This window comes from Danio aesculapii, chromosome 7 (assembly GCF_903798145.1).
Source record: "Danio aesculapii chromosome 7, fDanAes4.1, whole genome shotgun sequence".
In the NCBI taxonomy this organism is placed as follows: domain Eukaryota; kingdom Metazoa; phylum Chordata; class Actinopteri; order Cypriniformes; family Danionidae; genus Danio; species Danio aesculapii.
The window spans coordinates 70,719,726-70,734,846 of record NC_079441.1 but is presented as its reverse complement, the minus strand read 5'-3'; the positions used below and the strand labels follow the sequence as shown (position 1 = coordinate 70,734,846).

Here is a 15,121-nt window from a genome sequence, read left to right as displayed (position 1 = left end):
AAAATTGCTGGAAATCCTTGAAAATGCTTCAATGCAAAGTTATTACATGGCAACTCTGGAATACTTGACTCTGATTGGTCAATCACAACATTTCAAGGTTATTCAAGGTTATTCTCTGATAATAAATGATTAATCTAATATAGAGTTTTAGAGATTACTCTAATATAGAGTAATATAGAGATTAATCACATATAGAGTTGAGGGCAAAATTATTAGCCCTCCTGCCAAATAATATCTATTCTTTTTCAAATATTTCTCAAGTGATGTTTAATGGAGCAAGGAGATTTTCATAATATTTCAGTGCTTTTATTTACTAATAATTCTGACTTCAACTGTTTAAATGCCCCTCACACATCTCTTCAAATAAATATTTTCTACAAGGTGCTTTACATTCATTCATTCATTCATTTTCTTTTCGGCTTAGTCCCTTTATTAATCCGGGGTTGCCATAGCGGAATGAACCGCTAACTTATCCTGCACGTTTTATGCAGCGGATGCCCTTCCAGCCGCAACCCATCTTTGGGAAACACCCCAACACACTCATTCACACTCGTACACTACGGACAATTTAGCCTACCCAATTCACCTGTATCGCATGTCTTTGGACTGTGGGGGCAACCGAAGCACCCGGAGGAAACACACGCGTATGCATGGAGAACATGCAAACTCCACACAGAATCGCCAACTGACCCAGCCGAGGCTCGAACCAGCGTCCCTCTTGCTGTGAGGTGACATCACTACCTTACAATAATATATTATTGCATACACATCAGATTAGTCAGTACTAAAACCAGAATTAGAGCTAATCTAACAAATAAAAAAATAAGATCACGGTCCAAAAATGAGTACAGCCAAATTTATATATTGGGGAAAAATATTAAATAATATTTTAATAAACAGGAAGAAGTCAAGAGAAACATAAAAGAATATATAAAATTTAGTTGCAATCTTTTGATGTGCTGTATTATCTTAATATTCCTAAAGATGCTCGGTGACCAAACTCTTATTTTAATGGATGAAATAAAGCGGTTTTGTTTAAATGCATCAAAATATATTGATTATATTCACTGAGAAATGCAAAAAATTATTCGTTTTAAAAAGGCGGGTGTAGTCGTGTGTGTGTATGGAGTCTGTGGCTGTTTCTCAATATGCGTTCTCCAGCGATCTTGCGTTCTCGTGTAACGTCATCATCAACTGCCAAAGTTCAGTTCCAAAACTCAAGACCGCAAGAACGGAGGACGCGTGAAAGTTCCCGGATGGGTTCTTGATATCAAGGACGCACCGATGCAGACTCGAGCACCGATCTCGCTCTAGAAGTCCCAGAAGTCATTGCGACTGGAGGTGGGAAGCACAGCATTTTACATAGGTTTATTATTAAAGTTCAGAGATATCACTTATTTACCTCAGGAGTTTCCCTAAATGAAACGGTGAATATAAACATTACTATAGACATCTTAATAAAGGAATAAACATATTAAGGGTGTTTGTTTGCTGAAATTCGCATTAAATCGCATGTTTTATTTATATTGTGCAACATATATTTGTAAAGTCTTTATGCAGAGCATATATATTGAAAAGGGGAAAAACAATAAATCGCTGGATAAATGTTGTAACGTTTAAATAATTTTCAATTAAAACCGCGTGAAGGTCACGTGAACATCAGGAAGAATGCAGCATCTCATTTCTCAGAGGACGCGTTCTCTGTCCCTGCGGTCTCCTGAGTTCTTTCTTCCGAGGACACCTGGCAAGACCGCTCTCCACAAGAACACAAGTTCGTTCTCTGCGTTCTTGGAAGTGAGAAACAGCCTGTGTTTATATGTGCTTATCTGACTGTTTGGCGCCATCTTGTGACTGAAAAATAATAATTTTCTTTCTGGAAGCTTTACGTTTGACGAGAGTAACTGTGCGTACACACCGAAAGCGGTGAGAGCGTCACAATTCGCTACATTGATCTCATATTTAAAGGGCCATTGCAGCATATCAGCCAATCAGATCGCTGTATGCAAATACTCCAGCTCAGGCAGTGGCCTATTGCTGACTAATTTCATTGGCTGATGCTGCTATGACGATCGCGTCAGCCCCAACTTCAGACACGCCCTCTGTCAAGCGTTGACGGTGAAGACCCATGTGAATGGGCCGTGATGCTTCCGTTGGTGCTTGAAAAGTTGAGCAAGTCCCAACTTCTGCAGCGAGCAACGCCACTTAAGTGGCGCCGACGGATCCACAATGCAGTTCGGCAACGCCTGATGTCACCCAATCAAAGTGAATGGGAAGTGTTGAAGCTGATGCCCCGTGTGAATGGGGCGTAATATATTACAGCTCGGATCATAGTTTTATGTCTAATAGGTTAGTTTTGTAGCTGTGTATTAAGTGGGATAATGTACATCCAGGTAGTTGTTTAGCTATTAGTTACTAGTTAATTAGTTAAAGTTACTAGTAACTATTAAAGCTATGGTTACTTATAATCTTAACCTTTCTGATTTCACTTGTAATGCAATATATTATGCCCCTTTTGTAAAGGGCCGCAGCTCTGCATAGTTTAGCTCCAACCACCTCCAACTCACACCTGCTTAAAAGTCTCTAGTAGTCTTGAACACCTTGATTAGTTGGATCAGCTGTGTTTGATCAGGGTTGGAGCTGAAATGTGCAGAGACGCGGCCCTCCAGGAATCCAGTTTGAGACCTACTGTATGCTCTATCATGTACGACGGCTGCTGATTGCTATTCAGTGAGAATGAGCAGTTATATTTACATTATCCATTATTTAACCCACTATGATTGTCTATTTTAATGTTTATTTAGAAAGTGAACGAACGCTGGAACTCACTGAAAGCCCCGTCTGACAAGCTGTACACCTGGGATCCCAATTCTACATACATAAAATCCCCACCTTTCTTTGATGGACTGGTATCGTACACTATTTTTGCCTTTTTATTTCTGTTCAATATCACTATATCCTTACGAAGAAGCAGACTAGCATAAAAAGTCGAACATTGTATCATCTGCAAGCTAATTAAAAAGTACTTTAGAGTTTTGTAATTCTCTACAAGTGCACATTTAATATTGTTAAGTGCACTTTATCTATGGTAAGCATACCAAAGATTGTAAACATACAATTAAGCTGCTTTTCTGCTGTTAAATCTTTAGACCCGGGAGCTCCCGACTCCCAAACCCATAACAGATGCGTATGTGCTGCTCAATTTGGGAGATTCAGTGACCACAGACCACATCTCTCCTGCTGGAAACATCGCTCGCAACAGTTCTGCTGCACGCTACCTGACTAGCCGAGGGTGAGACGTTTTTTAAGATGTTATCATCAGTAGGTTAGTCTTAAGGATATCTAAAAGCTAGCGTGCTCTAAAACAGTGACAAAATTCACGGTTGGAAGATATAAACCTGATATAAACATCAAAAGCTTGTTGAAGATCAACTGTTTGACGTCACCTCATACTTCAGTTTCTCATCACGTCTTCCGACCAATCAAGTGCTGTGTAGTATCTGACAAGCCCCGCCCCCTTCTTCTCATTTGCTTGTCATTTGATACACTTGAGCTCAACCTCTCTTACTGGTAGAGCTGAGATGAAGCAAAACGCTATTGGCTGTTTTTTAAAAAGGGGAGGAGCTACTCTGTCCTTATATATTACTATTATATATATCTCCCTATTGTACATATACAGGGTGGGCTATTCATATGGATACACCTTAATAAAATGGGAATGGTTGGTGATATTAACGTCCTGTTTGTGGCACATTAGTATATGTAAGGGGGCAAACTTTTCAAGATGAACATGGTGGCCATTTTGAAGTTGCCATCTTGGATCCAACTTTTGTTTTTTCAATAGGAAGAGGGTCATGTGACACATCAAACTCATTGGGAATTTTACAAGGAAAACAATGGTGTGCTTGGTTTTAATGTAACTTTATTCTTTCATTAGACCCCTCACATATAGTAATGTGCCACAATCACCAACCATTCCCATTTTATTAAGGTGTATCCATATAAATGGCCCACCCTGTGCTTTATCTTTTCAGCAGATAACTAATCTGTGGTGAAATGTTGTTTTACAGACTCACAGCGAGAGAGTTTAACTCGTATGGTTCCCGTCGGGGCAATGATGCAGTGATGGCTCGAGGAACGTTCGCCAACATCAGACTTTTTAACAAGTTTATTAACAAGCAATCACCGTCTACCATCTATCTGCCTACTGGAGAGACGGTACGCTCATCTCTTTATATATAGATGTATACAAAATTGTTGGTACCCTTCGATTTTATCCAGGCCAGTTTCATTAGTTTGCTTCTGTTGAACCACAATTCACTGAATGATTTTTATTCTCAGTTTATTCTCAGTTTATTTTTGATTAATCATTACTTTTGCTTAGTTTCAAATTATTTCAGTGGTCACTGTGGGTTTTACTTTCTTCATTGAAAGGGGACAAAGTTTTTTCATCCATGTCTGTATGTGTAAATATTATGATATTATGATAATATGATAATTTTATACAGACAGTCAAAATATTTTTACTCATTTGCTGTAGTAATTTCAACCATTTATATATGTGTATATATTATAGTGTATATATATATGAGCAATATCACACAAGTAGCATATATCAGCACTGCTGATAGTAGTATATCAGCACTGCTGGGAGGCGTGTGATGGCTCGAGGCTGCAGGCCGAGTGCCTTAATCTCCCACCAGTGATGATATACAGCCATATCGCATTGCTACGAGTGTGATATTGCATTTATACAACAGTTCGACGTCATAACCGTGTATATAAAAAGAAAATCAAACTCGGAGAGCCTCAAAAATCCTTTTGTATGAGGAACTACTTTCTTCCGGCATTCATTCTCATCTGCAGCTGACGTCAGAACAGCAGAAACCGTTACTAATTCACCAACGTCATTTTAGAGCTAGTATTCGAATGATTCTCTAGCGTAATGTCTAAAGTGATGACAAAACAGGTGAGTTTTGCTCCCATTTTAAGATTATAAGGCTGAACAACATGAAATGCCATCAGTCTACAGAGATTTCCCAGTATTTCTCTGTTGCTAATGGGAGATCACAATAATTAACCCCAAAAAAGCCAAAGCAAAGCAAACACTAGCAGATTACTATGGTATAAATACAGCACTACAACATACAAAAACATCTGTAATGATTTATTCAGCTGTTTGAAACATACGCTGATAAATGCTGTTTTTGTCCCCTAAGGACTTATAATGCGATCTCTGTCGCCATCTTGTGGCGGAACGTCAACTGTCTTTGCTCAGCTCAATGATAGGCTGATGGCCGCTGACGTGCTGAATCTCCAAAATTATCAATATTTAAAATAGGCACTGTCCTTATTAATAAACTGCATAGCTGCAATCTAAACGACTACATTCTCACCTAAAAAAAGTACATTATGTTGTCCAACAGCTGCAATATTTCTTAAACTGTAGTTCGCTGACACTAGGAATAAAAAGGGACTGAGTAATACACAAGGGTGAAGAGGCTGTATGAGTGCTGATATTACTTTAATATCTCACGGCTATCAGCCAATCAGATTCGAGAACTAGACAGAACTATAAATATAAATATTGATATATGTAATCAATACTGAGCGATATTATTTAACTACATGCACGTGCTGAAGACAAAATAATTTTTCAAATGTTTCCTAAGTGCTGTTTAACAGAGCAATGACATTTGTCCACAGTATTTCCTATAATAATTTCCTTCAGGAGAAATAAATGCTGTTTTTGTCCCCTAAGGACTTATAATGCTTTTTTTTTTGTTTGTTTTATTGACGGTAAACTAAAAATTCGTTTAAAAACTACTAAGATCAATATTACTGTCTACAGAACAAACCACTGCTATCCAACCACTTCCCTAATTAACCTAGATAACCTAGTTAAGCCTTTAAATGCCACTTTAAGCTGAAAACTAGTATAGAGTAACTAGTAAAATATTTTAACTAAATAAATGATTTATTAAGAAATAGTTATTAAATCTATAATATTTTAAAATGCGTTTAAAAACTCTACTCTCTATTAAACAGCTCTTGGGAAATAATTGACTTTTTTTTGCTAGTTAGGAGTTAGGATGATGGTTAGATTTAGGGTTAGTTGCATTATTATTATGCATAATTTATTGTTGTTACTATAGTAAGTGCATTGAACGTATGTAATGAGGACATTAAAACTGTTACCTATTATTTATCTGTGTCTTGTTTGTTTGTTTTCAGTTGGATGTGTTTGATGCTGCAGAAAAGTATCATCAGGCTGGTCATCCTCTGCTGATTCTGGCTGGTAAAGAGTACGGTTCAGGAAGCTCCAGAGACTGGGCTGCCAAAGGGCCCTTCCTGCTGGTGAGATTCACACTAAAATATACTACAGAATAAAGTTATAAATGCAGATGTTTAACTTTTAATAGTAGTAATAATAATAATAATAATAATAATAATAATAACTTATAGATGTTTAAGCATAATTTGCACAGATATTTTTTATTTTTCCCCATCTTTCATATTAACCTTTTTATATTCATTTATTTCAATTCATTAGATTTTTTATTTATTTCCAAGTCTCTGGATCTTTGCAGTGTAAATATAGACATCCCATACAGTCACTTTTAAAATATAATAAAAGCGGGTCGTCAAAAAAAAATCTAATATAATCACAAAATAGGAATTGATCATCAGGATCTGCTGTGGAAATGCAGCCTCGGTGACCTGCTGCTGCTGGTTTTCTCCCTCAGGGCATCAAGGCAGTGCTGGCGGAGAGCTACGAGCGGATTCACCGCAGTAATCTGGTGGGCATGGGTGTAATTCCTCTGGAGTATCTGCCGGGAGACTCGGCGGAGAGTTTGGGTCTCAGCGGACGCGAGCGCTACACTGTGATGATTCCCCCACAGCTCAAGCCCAGGATGACTGTGGACATCAAGGTGGAGCACATGACTATACTGTGTTTTTGAATTAATGCATTTAAAATAATGCTTAATGGAAATGCAGAGATGCTCTATGATCTATCCTGTCTGCCTGTCTGTCTATTCTGACTTTCATTTCGTATGTTCGATTACTAATATTTTACACTGGCTGTATTTATATTAATTTAATGATATCATTTATAGGGCTGAATTAAACTCAAGTTTAGGTTACAGCACATTTCTAAAATAGCAGAAAATGTTTATTATGGAAGTCAGCTTATCGTTTAAATATATATTTCTGTAGTAAGTACTCTTTTAAAAGTATGCTAGCTAAATAAATAAATAAATAAGCTAATTGAAAACATGATAATTATAATACTATCATTAATTTAATTATAATAATAAAATATGCAATAATAATTGTACATAATGACAACAATAACACTGTTTAAGCTATTTATTTACACATATCTATCTAGATATATATATATATATATATATATGTATATGTGTATATGTGTGTGTGTGTGGATATATATATATATACATACATACATACATACATACATACATACATACATCCCCCTCACTTTTATAGACAGACCATTTAGAAACAGGTGATTCATAATTATATCAATGTATGATCTCATACAGCTGTCCCCCCACTTTTAAAATGTCCGCTACATAGATAGATAGATAGATAGATAGATAGATAGATAGATAATTTTTTTGGGGGGGGGAGGGGGGGGGGCAGCACGGTGACTCAGTGGCACTTATATATATAATTATTTTTTTCTCCTGCATGTTGCGTTTGATTAACTCTGGTGTTATTTTTCATATTTTCCAGTTGGACACAGGGAAAACATTTCAGGCAAGGATGAGGTTTGACACAGATGTGGAGCTCACTTATTTCCATCACGGTGGCATCCTCAACTACATGATTCGCAAGATGTCTGAAAATTAAGATGAGAAATGCACCTTCTTCCAGACGGTCCACGCTAAACGCACACATCCACCATCGAGATGCTTGTTTTTGTCCTGTTGGGATGAAACGATTCACTGAACTCAAGATTCGATTCTCAATGATTCAATTTTCATACGTTTTTTTATTTTACTAAATCAGACTTGCAACATTTTTATTAGATTAAGGAAAAATGTGAAATAAAAAGTGTTGCGATTTAAGGTAAAAAGTAAAATTCTGAGAAATAAATACTTTTTTTTTTGCCATTTTAAGGAGATATAAGACAAATTCTGAGAAATAAAAAGTAACAATATAAAAATAGTTGCAATTTTGAGGAGAAAAGTCCTATTTTGAGACTAAAATGTCACAAATAAAAACAAATAGTTGCATTTTTGAGGAGAAAAGTCCAAAATTGAGCCAAAAATATATGTATTTTTTTGCCATCTTAAAGAAATCAGACAAATTCTAAGGAATAAAAATTGCTAATTAAAAAGTAGTTGCAATTTTCAGAAGAAAAGTCAATTTCTAAGGAAAATATAATCTCAAATAAAAACAACCCCTGCATTTGAATCATGATCCAAATAAAAATGCAGCTAACATGAACGGTTTTTAATCAAAATAACTATGTATAATTTTTCTAACTGATGCAAAAACATAATGGTTTATCTTCAGTTGTGCAAAACTACTGGCTTTCTACATAAAATATCTGAAGGAAACGGCGGATGCAGAGAGAGAGCTGGGAGTCGATTCCAATAATTTCTGTGAACAGATTCGGTGATTCAGTGAATTGGTTCCAATAACCATATCCGCGATTCACTCACAACGGCGTATTTTCTAACAGCGTAGAGCTAATAATATGACAAAGCTATTTTAACTGTGTAAATCTGATTTATTGACAACGGTTATTTAATAAAACCATTTCAAGCCATTTAACATGGTTTTAAATTTAGTTTTTTTGCATTTGAAATGTAAAACAAGATTAAGGCAGATTAGTAATAACAATCATCAATAATTTTAAATAAACACAATTCAAAAGTGGATAGTTTTGTCATATTGTTAGCTATTGTTGGTTAATTACAACAGTGAGGAATCGATTCTTAGAGTCGTATCTATTGAGCCGATTCTTATGATTCTCGAATCGAACAGCTCGAGGCGCTACTTCACTCTCTGCCAGCAGATGGCGCTTTTGAACAGCAGTAAAAGTGTTACCTTGGTTGCTTTTGTAAACGAAGTAGGGCTGCTCTAATCTAAAATGTATTAAGACTAATTTAATATGTATCAGAGGCGAGGTCAACTGTAAATAATCTTTTCTAAACACGTTCAGGTCAGTTCCCCTCAGAGATCCATTCATATAAACGGCTACTGCACGATTTGTTTGGAATCCGAATCGAATTGAATCGTCACAAATGAATCTATTTTCATCCGGTTCGTGAATCATCATTACATCCCGACCTGTGATTGTTTCTGTTTGCCTCTTAAAAATCAACTCTTCAGGATGATGATTATGTTTGTGTTTGTTTATGATTGTTTTGTGGGGGTTTGGTGGGATTTAAGGGGAAGATTCAAAGCATTAGATGTTAAAAGCACTGTTTGACTATCTCCATCTAGGCAAACTGCAGTCCTGAACATAAGTTTATAAATTAATTATCATGTTAATTACTGTACTTGAAGCAATAGTTCTGTCAAATAATATTTGCTGTTTGTTTACTCCCTCATCAGGACATCTAAGAGAAAAGTATGAATATTCGCTATGAAATGAACTGTTCATAAAAAGGAAAAAAGTTCATAATTCTGAGGTAAAAGTCAGAGCTTTTAAGAAAAAGAGGTTGCTATTCTGAGAAAAAAAGACACAAATTAATAAATAGTTGCAATTTTGAGGAGAAAAGTCAATTTCTAAGAAAAAAGTCACAAATAAAAACAAAATAGTTGCAATTTTGAGGAGAAAAGTCCAATTCTGAGATAAAATGTCATAAATAAAAATAAAATAAATGCGTTTTTGAGGAGAAAAGTCCAATTCTAAGAACAAAATCTCATAAATCAAACAAATAGTTCCAATTTTGAAGAGAAAAGTAATTTTTTTTAGAAAAAATGTCACCAATAAAAACAAAATAGTTGCAGTTTTGAGGAGAAAAGTCAAATTCTGAGAAAACAAGTCACAAATAAAAACAAAATAGTTGCAATTTTGAGGAGAAAAGTCCAATTCTGAGATAAAATGTCATAAATAAAAATAAAATAAATGCGTTTTTGAGGAGAAAAGTCTAATTCTGAGAACAAAATCTCATAAATCAAAACAAATAGTTCAAATTTTGAAGAGAAAAGTCTTTTTTTTTTAGAAAAAATGTCAAATAAAAACAAAATAGTTGCAGTTTTGAGGAGAAAAGTCCAAGTCTGAGTAAAAAATGTGCAATTGTCAGTGGAAAAGACAAACTCTGAGGAAAAACAAGTAACAAATTAAAAAAATAGTTCAAGCTTTGAGGAGAAAAATACTCAACATTTAACTTTTTTTCCTCAAAATTGCAACTTTGAATTTATTTGTATTTTTTGTTTTCTAATAATTTAGAAAACAAAAAATACAAATAAATTCAAAAAGTTGCAATTTTGAGGAAAAAAAGTTAAATGTTGAGGAAAAAATGCCCCAATATAAAAAAAGCAAATAGTTGCAATTTTGAGGAGAAAAGTCTAATTCTGAGATAAAATGTCACTAATAAAAACAAAATAGTTGCAATTTTGAGGAGAAAAGTCCAATTCTGAGATAAAATGTCACCAATAAAAACAAAATAGTTGCAATTTTGAGGAGAAAAGTCTAATTCTGAGATAAAATGTCACCAATAAAAACAAAATAGTTGCAATTTTGAGGAGAAAAGTCCAATTCTGAGATAAAATGTCACCAATAAAAACAAAATAGTTGCAATTTTGAGGAGAAAAGTCCAATTCTGAGATAAAATGTCACCAATAAAAACAAAATAGTTGCAATTTTGAGGAGAAAAGTCCAATTCTGAGATAAAATGTCACCAATAAAAACAAAATAGTTGCAATTTTGAGGAGAAAAGTCCAATTCTGAGATAAAAATGTCACCAATAAAAACAAAATAGTTGCAATTTTGAGGAGAAAAGTCCAATTCTGAGATAAAATGTCACCAATAAAAACAAAATAGTTGCAATTTTGAGGAGAAAAGTCCAATTCTGAGATAAAATGTCATAAATAAAAATAAAATAAATGCGTTTTTGAGGAGAAAAGTCCAATTCTAAGAACAAAATCTCATAAATCAAAACAAATAGTTCCCATTTTGAAGAGAAAAGTCATTTTTTTAGAAAAAATGTCAAATAAAAACAAAATAGTTGCAGTTTTGAGAAGAAAAGTCCAACTCTGAGTAAAAAATGTGCAATTGTCAGTGGAAAAGACAAACTCTGAGGATAAACAGGTAACAAATTAGAAAAATAATTCAAGCTTTGAGGAGAAAAGTCCAATTATAAGGAAACAGTTTGCAATTAGAAAATGTACTAACCATTTTGGGAGGGAAAGTCACATTTCCAGTTACGAAAAAATACGTTAAAAAGTCAAAATCAATGTCAGAACAGTGAGAAAGCAAATAAACTCACTGCTGAAAGAAAGTCACAATATTATTAATTTTTACTTCTGAAGAAAAAAATGCACAAATTTAGAAATGAATGTGGGAAAGTTAACAGCAGATGTATTTGTTTTGCATGATCTATTTGTCAACTAAACTTAGAAATGCATTCCTATCTGTACATTTCCATTCGACTGAAATACTGAAGTAAATGTGTTGCCCTCTGCTTAGTTTACATCAAATAATGACGGGAAAATCCTTTACAAGCTGTCGAATATGAACTTGAGAACATTTAAAAGTGCCTACATTTTCTCATCGTTCACTTGTCATTCCAGTTGTTATTTTTGTGCGTGCATTCCTGTTGAAACGTGACTTCAAATCCATCCAAAGTCGCATGTTTCTGTTTTATTAGTGAAAGCTTGCAGGTGCAAAGTTGCTGATATAAAACTGTGACGTTCTCAAATGCTGCGTCAGATGCTTTATTAAAACTGCTGATGCACAGAAAAGATGGAAACACTGAAAATATCAACATCTAATATGTAGTGCGTCAGAGAAAAGGTGTCATTGTAGTGTAATATTCCACGTTGTTTAAAATGATAATTATTCCTGATTTATTAGACATTTTAAAGTATATTAATTCATCATTCCAGTGGAGATCAGAGAGAAAACGCATTTTATATTGAGTGAAATACTCTGTGAAGGCAGAACCTGTACCAGAATGTCGCTTTAATATATCAATGTCTTACTGATTGTCCTTTATTGTAATAACTGCACATTCATATCTGTATTTTTGTTGAAACTGGCTTTAAAAACAATAAATATTTACTGTAAATGTACATTTCATTCGTGTTTATGTCCATGTTACGTTTAAAGATGTTTTAGTGGGATACTGTATCATTTAAGTGAGACAGGTGTAATGTGTGCGACAGATCAAGGATGAGGCAGGAATCAATTCTCTATTTAAGCTTTTTACTCAATAGTTGAAAATTATGTAACAGTAATTGAAGAGGAAAAAGAAAGAAATAAACATTTATAATTATCTTTAAACAAAAACAAAGAGTGTAAGCCAAATCAAAGAAATTAAAACAAAACAATCCTTAAAAAAACTAAAGTCTAAACTAGGCGTCAAAAATAAATACAAATAAACACCGAAATCTTCAGTTTATACGACACCCGAACTAAACTAATTAAAGCTACAAAACTCAATACACAACTGGCAAAACACTCAAACTAATCTAACAAAACAATCTAAACTAAAACAAACTGGATAAAACAACACAATCTCACGGCAATTCGTAACTTTTTGATTTAGTGGCTAATTCGTATGAATTCGTACGATCTAATTCGTACAATTTAGTACGATTTGCTCATCCGCCAATGACGGTTGAGTTTAGGGGCGGGGTTAGGTGCCACGCCTCCTTTTTAAAATCGTACAATTTCGTACGACTGAACTCGTACGAATTCGTACGAATTAGCCACTAAACTGTCAAAACGTAAAATACTTACATTTTCTCGTGAGATGAGGCTGGATAAAACGGTCAAAGCTTAGTTTAGAACAGGGGTGTCCAAACTCGGTCCTGGAGGGCCGGTGTCCTGCAGATTTTAGCTCCAACTTGCCTCAACACACCTGCACGGATGTTTCTAGAAAGCCTAGTAAGTGCTTGATTAGCTAGCCCAGGTGTGTCTGATTGGGGTTGGAACTAAACTTTGCAGGACACCGGCCCTCCAGGACCGAGCTTGGACATGCCTGGTTTAGAATCACGCAACAACCATCACATTATGTTACTTAAAGCCAACGAAGTTCAACAAGCAAACTCGAATTACCAGAGTAAACTGAGATGATAAATCACTAAACAGCCGAAGCATCAATCAAATTGCGTGGAGCACAAATGGTACGCCGAGGCAGAGCGCACATCACACACTGGTCTGTCGGGGCTTTAAATCCTTGCGGCTCGCCCTGGGATTGGTGGAACTGACTTCGTCATAATGATGATGGACAGAATGGTAAACCAATAAGAAACCTAAAGACTTAACAAGCAGAGAGGAGGGTGAGAAAAAATAGACAAAGAAAACATCAAACATAACAGTCCAACATTATACATCGGAATCATATGGAGATCATGATACGTCATCTGAAAGCTAAATGAATGTATTATGTATTTCATTGATTGATAGTTTTGTTCAGGTATTATTTAAGAGACTATCTGAAAATCTGAAATTTGAGTGTTTAGAAAAATCTAAATATTGAAGAAATAGCCTTTTAAAGCAGTCTAAAAGATTAGTAATGCATATTACTTATAAAAATTAAGTTCTGATATATTATAGATCATAATCTTTACTTGATATTCTACTGATTTTTGGCATTAAAGAAAACATATCTATAATTGTGTATTGTAAAAATGAATCTGGAGGCCAGAAATTCATCTGTTTAAAACCATTTATTTTATCTAGCAGTAACAAAATACAGATTGAATTTCAAGGTAAACGTCTTTGTTTAGTATATATTTATGCAATAGGAAGAACATTTACTTCATTTATGATAGTAAAATATATTATAACATCATAATAAATAGATATTACACATAATGTGATTTTATTGAGAGGACCTTTAATTTGAATTATGATAAAATATGTACTACTGCTACGACTGATTTAATAATTACAGTTTAAATAATGTATTTATTTAGTCTATGATTATTTTTTACTAAAACACGTTTATGCGAAGACATCTCTTCAATAGTGGACGAATTAAACAGAAGACCTTTATTTTGAAATATGTTATTAATGATAGAAACTGTATGTATTATCTATTGCTGCCACAGACACAATAATCACTCTTTTTAATTTGCTTATAACTACTACTATTGCCACTTACTTTAATGAAAGCTGCTCTGCAATGGTGGATTAATTAAATAGAGGACTTTTACTTTGAAATATGATATTGATGATAAATTATATGTACAAGTGATACCACAGACACAATAATCAATGTTTAAATTATGTATTAATTTTTTCAGAATTAATTTAGTCCATAATTACTGCGATTACCACCAAGACTGCTCTGCATTGATGGACGAAATAAACATAAGACTTTTGCTTTGAAATATGACGATATTGATATGTAATATTTGTAATAACGCTACCACTGATACAATTGCTGTTGAAATAATGTATTAATTTGGTCTTTAACTACTGCTATTAATTGAATTAATTATTAAATTAAACAGATGACCTTTACTTTGAATACATACATACATACATACATGTATATATATGTGTGCCATTACAAAATCACAGTGTTTAAGATATGATCACTTTAAAAATTAATAGTCTTCACTGCATGATTAATATACGATAAAAGTGGGTCTCAGACTGAGCATTAAATTACATTAATCTGCACCAAGTCTTTAAAATATGGATATTTATTTTACCACAGTATTTTTAATGGAGTTTCTGTTCAATCCTGCTGCTCCTGACTGTGTTTAAATGGTCTTTCGTCTTATTTTACGCTTGAACAGCTAAATAATTGCTGACGTCCATTTCACTGATTATATTTTAATTAATTTACAGACTTGATGCTGTAAAAGGAACATTATGAAATTGAATATAGCCACATAAACATTTCATCGGAAATTTATCGGTGGCTAAAAAACACTAGCTGTGCATACAGTACAGGGGACC

General features: G+C 34.2%; 1 protein-coding gene across 1 annotated transcript in view; it reads left to right on the top strand.

Annotated features, from left to right (window-relative positions):
* The window catches only part of aco1 (aconitase 1, soluble), a 33,255-nt gene extending 20,979 nt beyond the window's left edge, over positions 1 to 12,276 (top strand). Inside the window, exons 16-21 of the mRNA XM_056462439.1 lie at positions 2,802 to 2,906; positions 3,147 to 3,289; positions 4,068 to 4,215; positions 6,232 to 6,354; positions 6,744 to 6,929; positions 7,759 to 12,276. Coding sequence (XP_056318414.1) covers positions 2,802 to 2,906; positions 3,147 to 3,289; positions 4,068 to 4,215; positions 6,232 to 6,354; positions 6,744 to 6,929; positions 7,759 to 7,875 — 822 coding nt within the window. The 3' untranslated portion in view covers positions 7,876 to 12,276. The remainder of the gene's footprint in view (positions 1 to 2,801; positions 2,907 to 3,146; positions 3,290 to 4,067; positions 4,216 to 6,231; positions 6,355 to 6,743; positions 6,930 to 7,758) is intronic.
* The last annotated feature ends 2,845 nt before the right edge of the window (positions 12,277 to 15,121 follow it).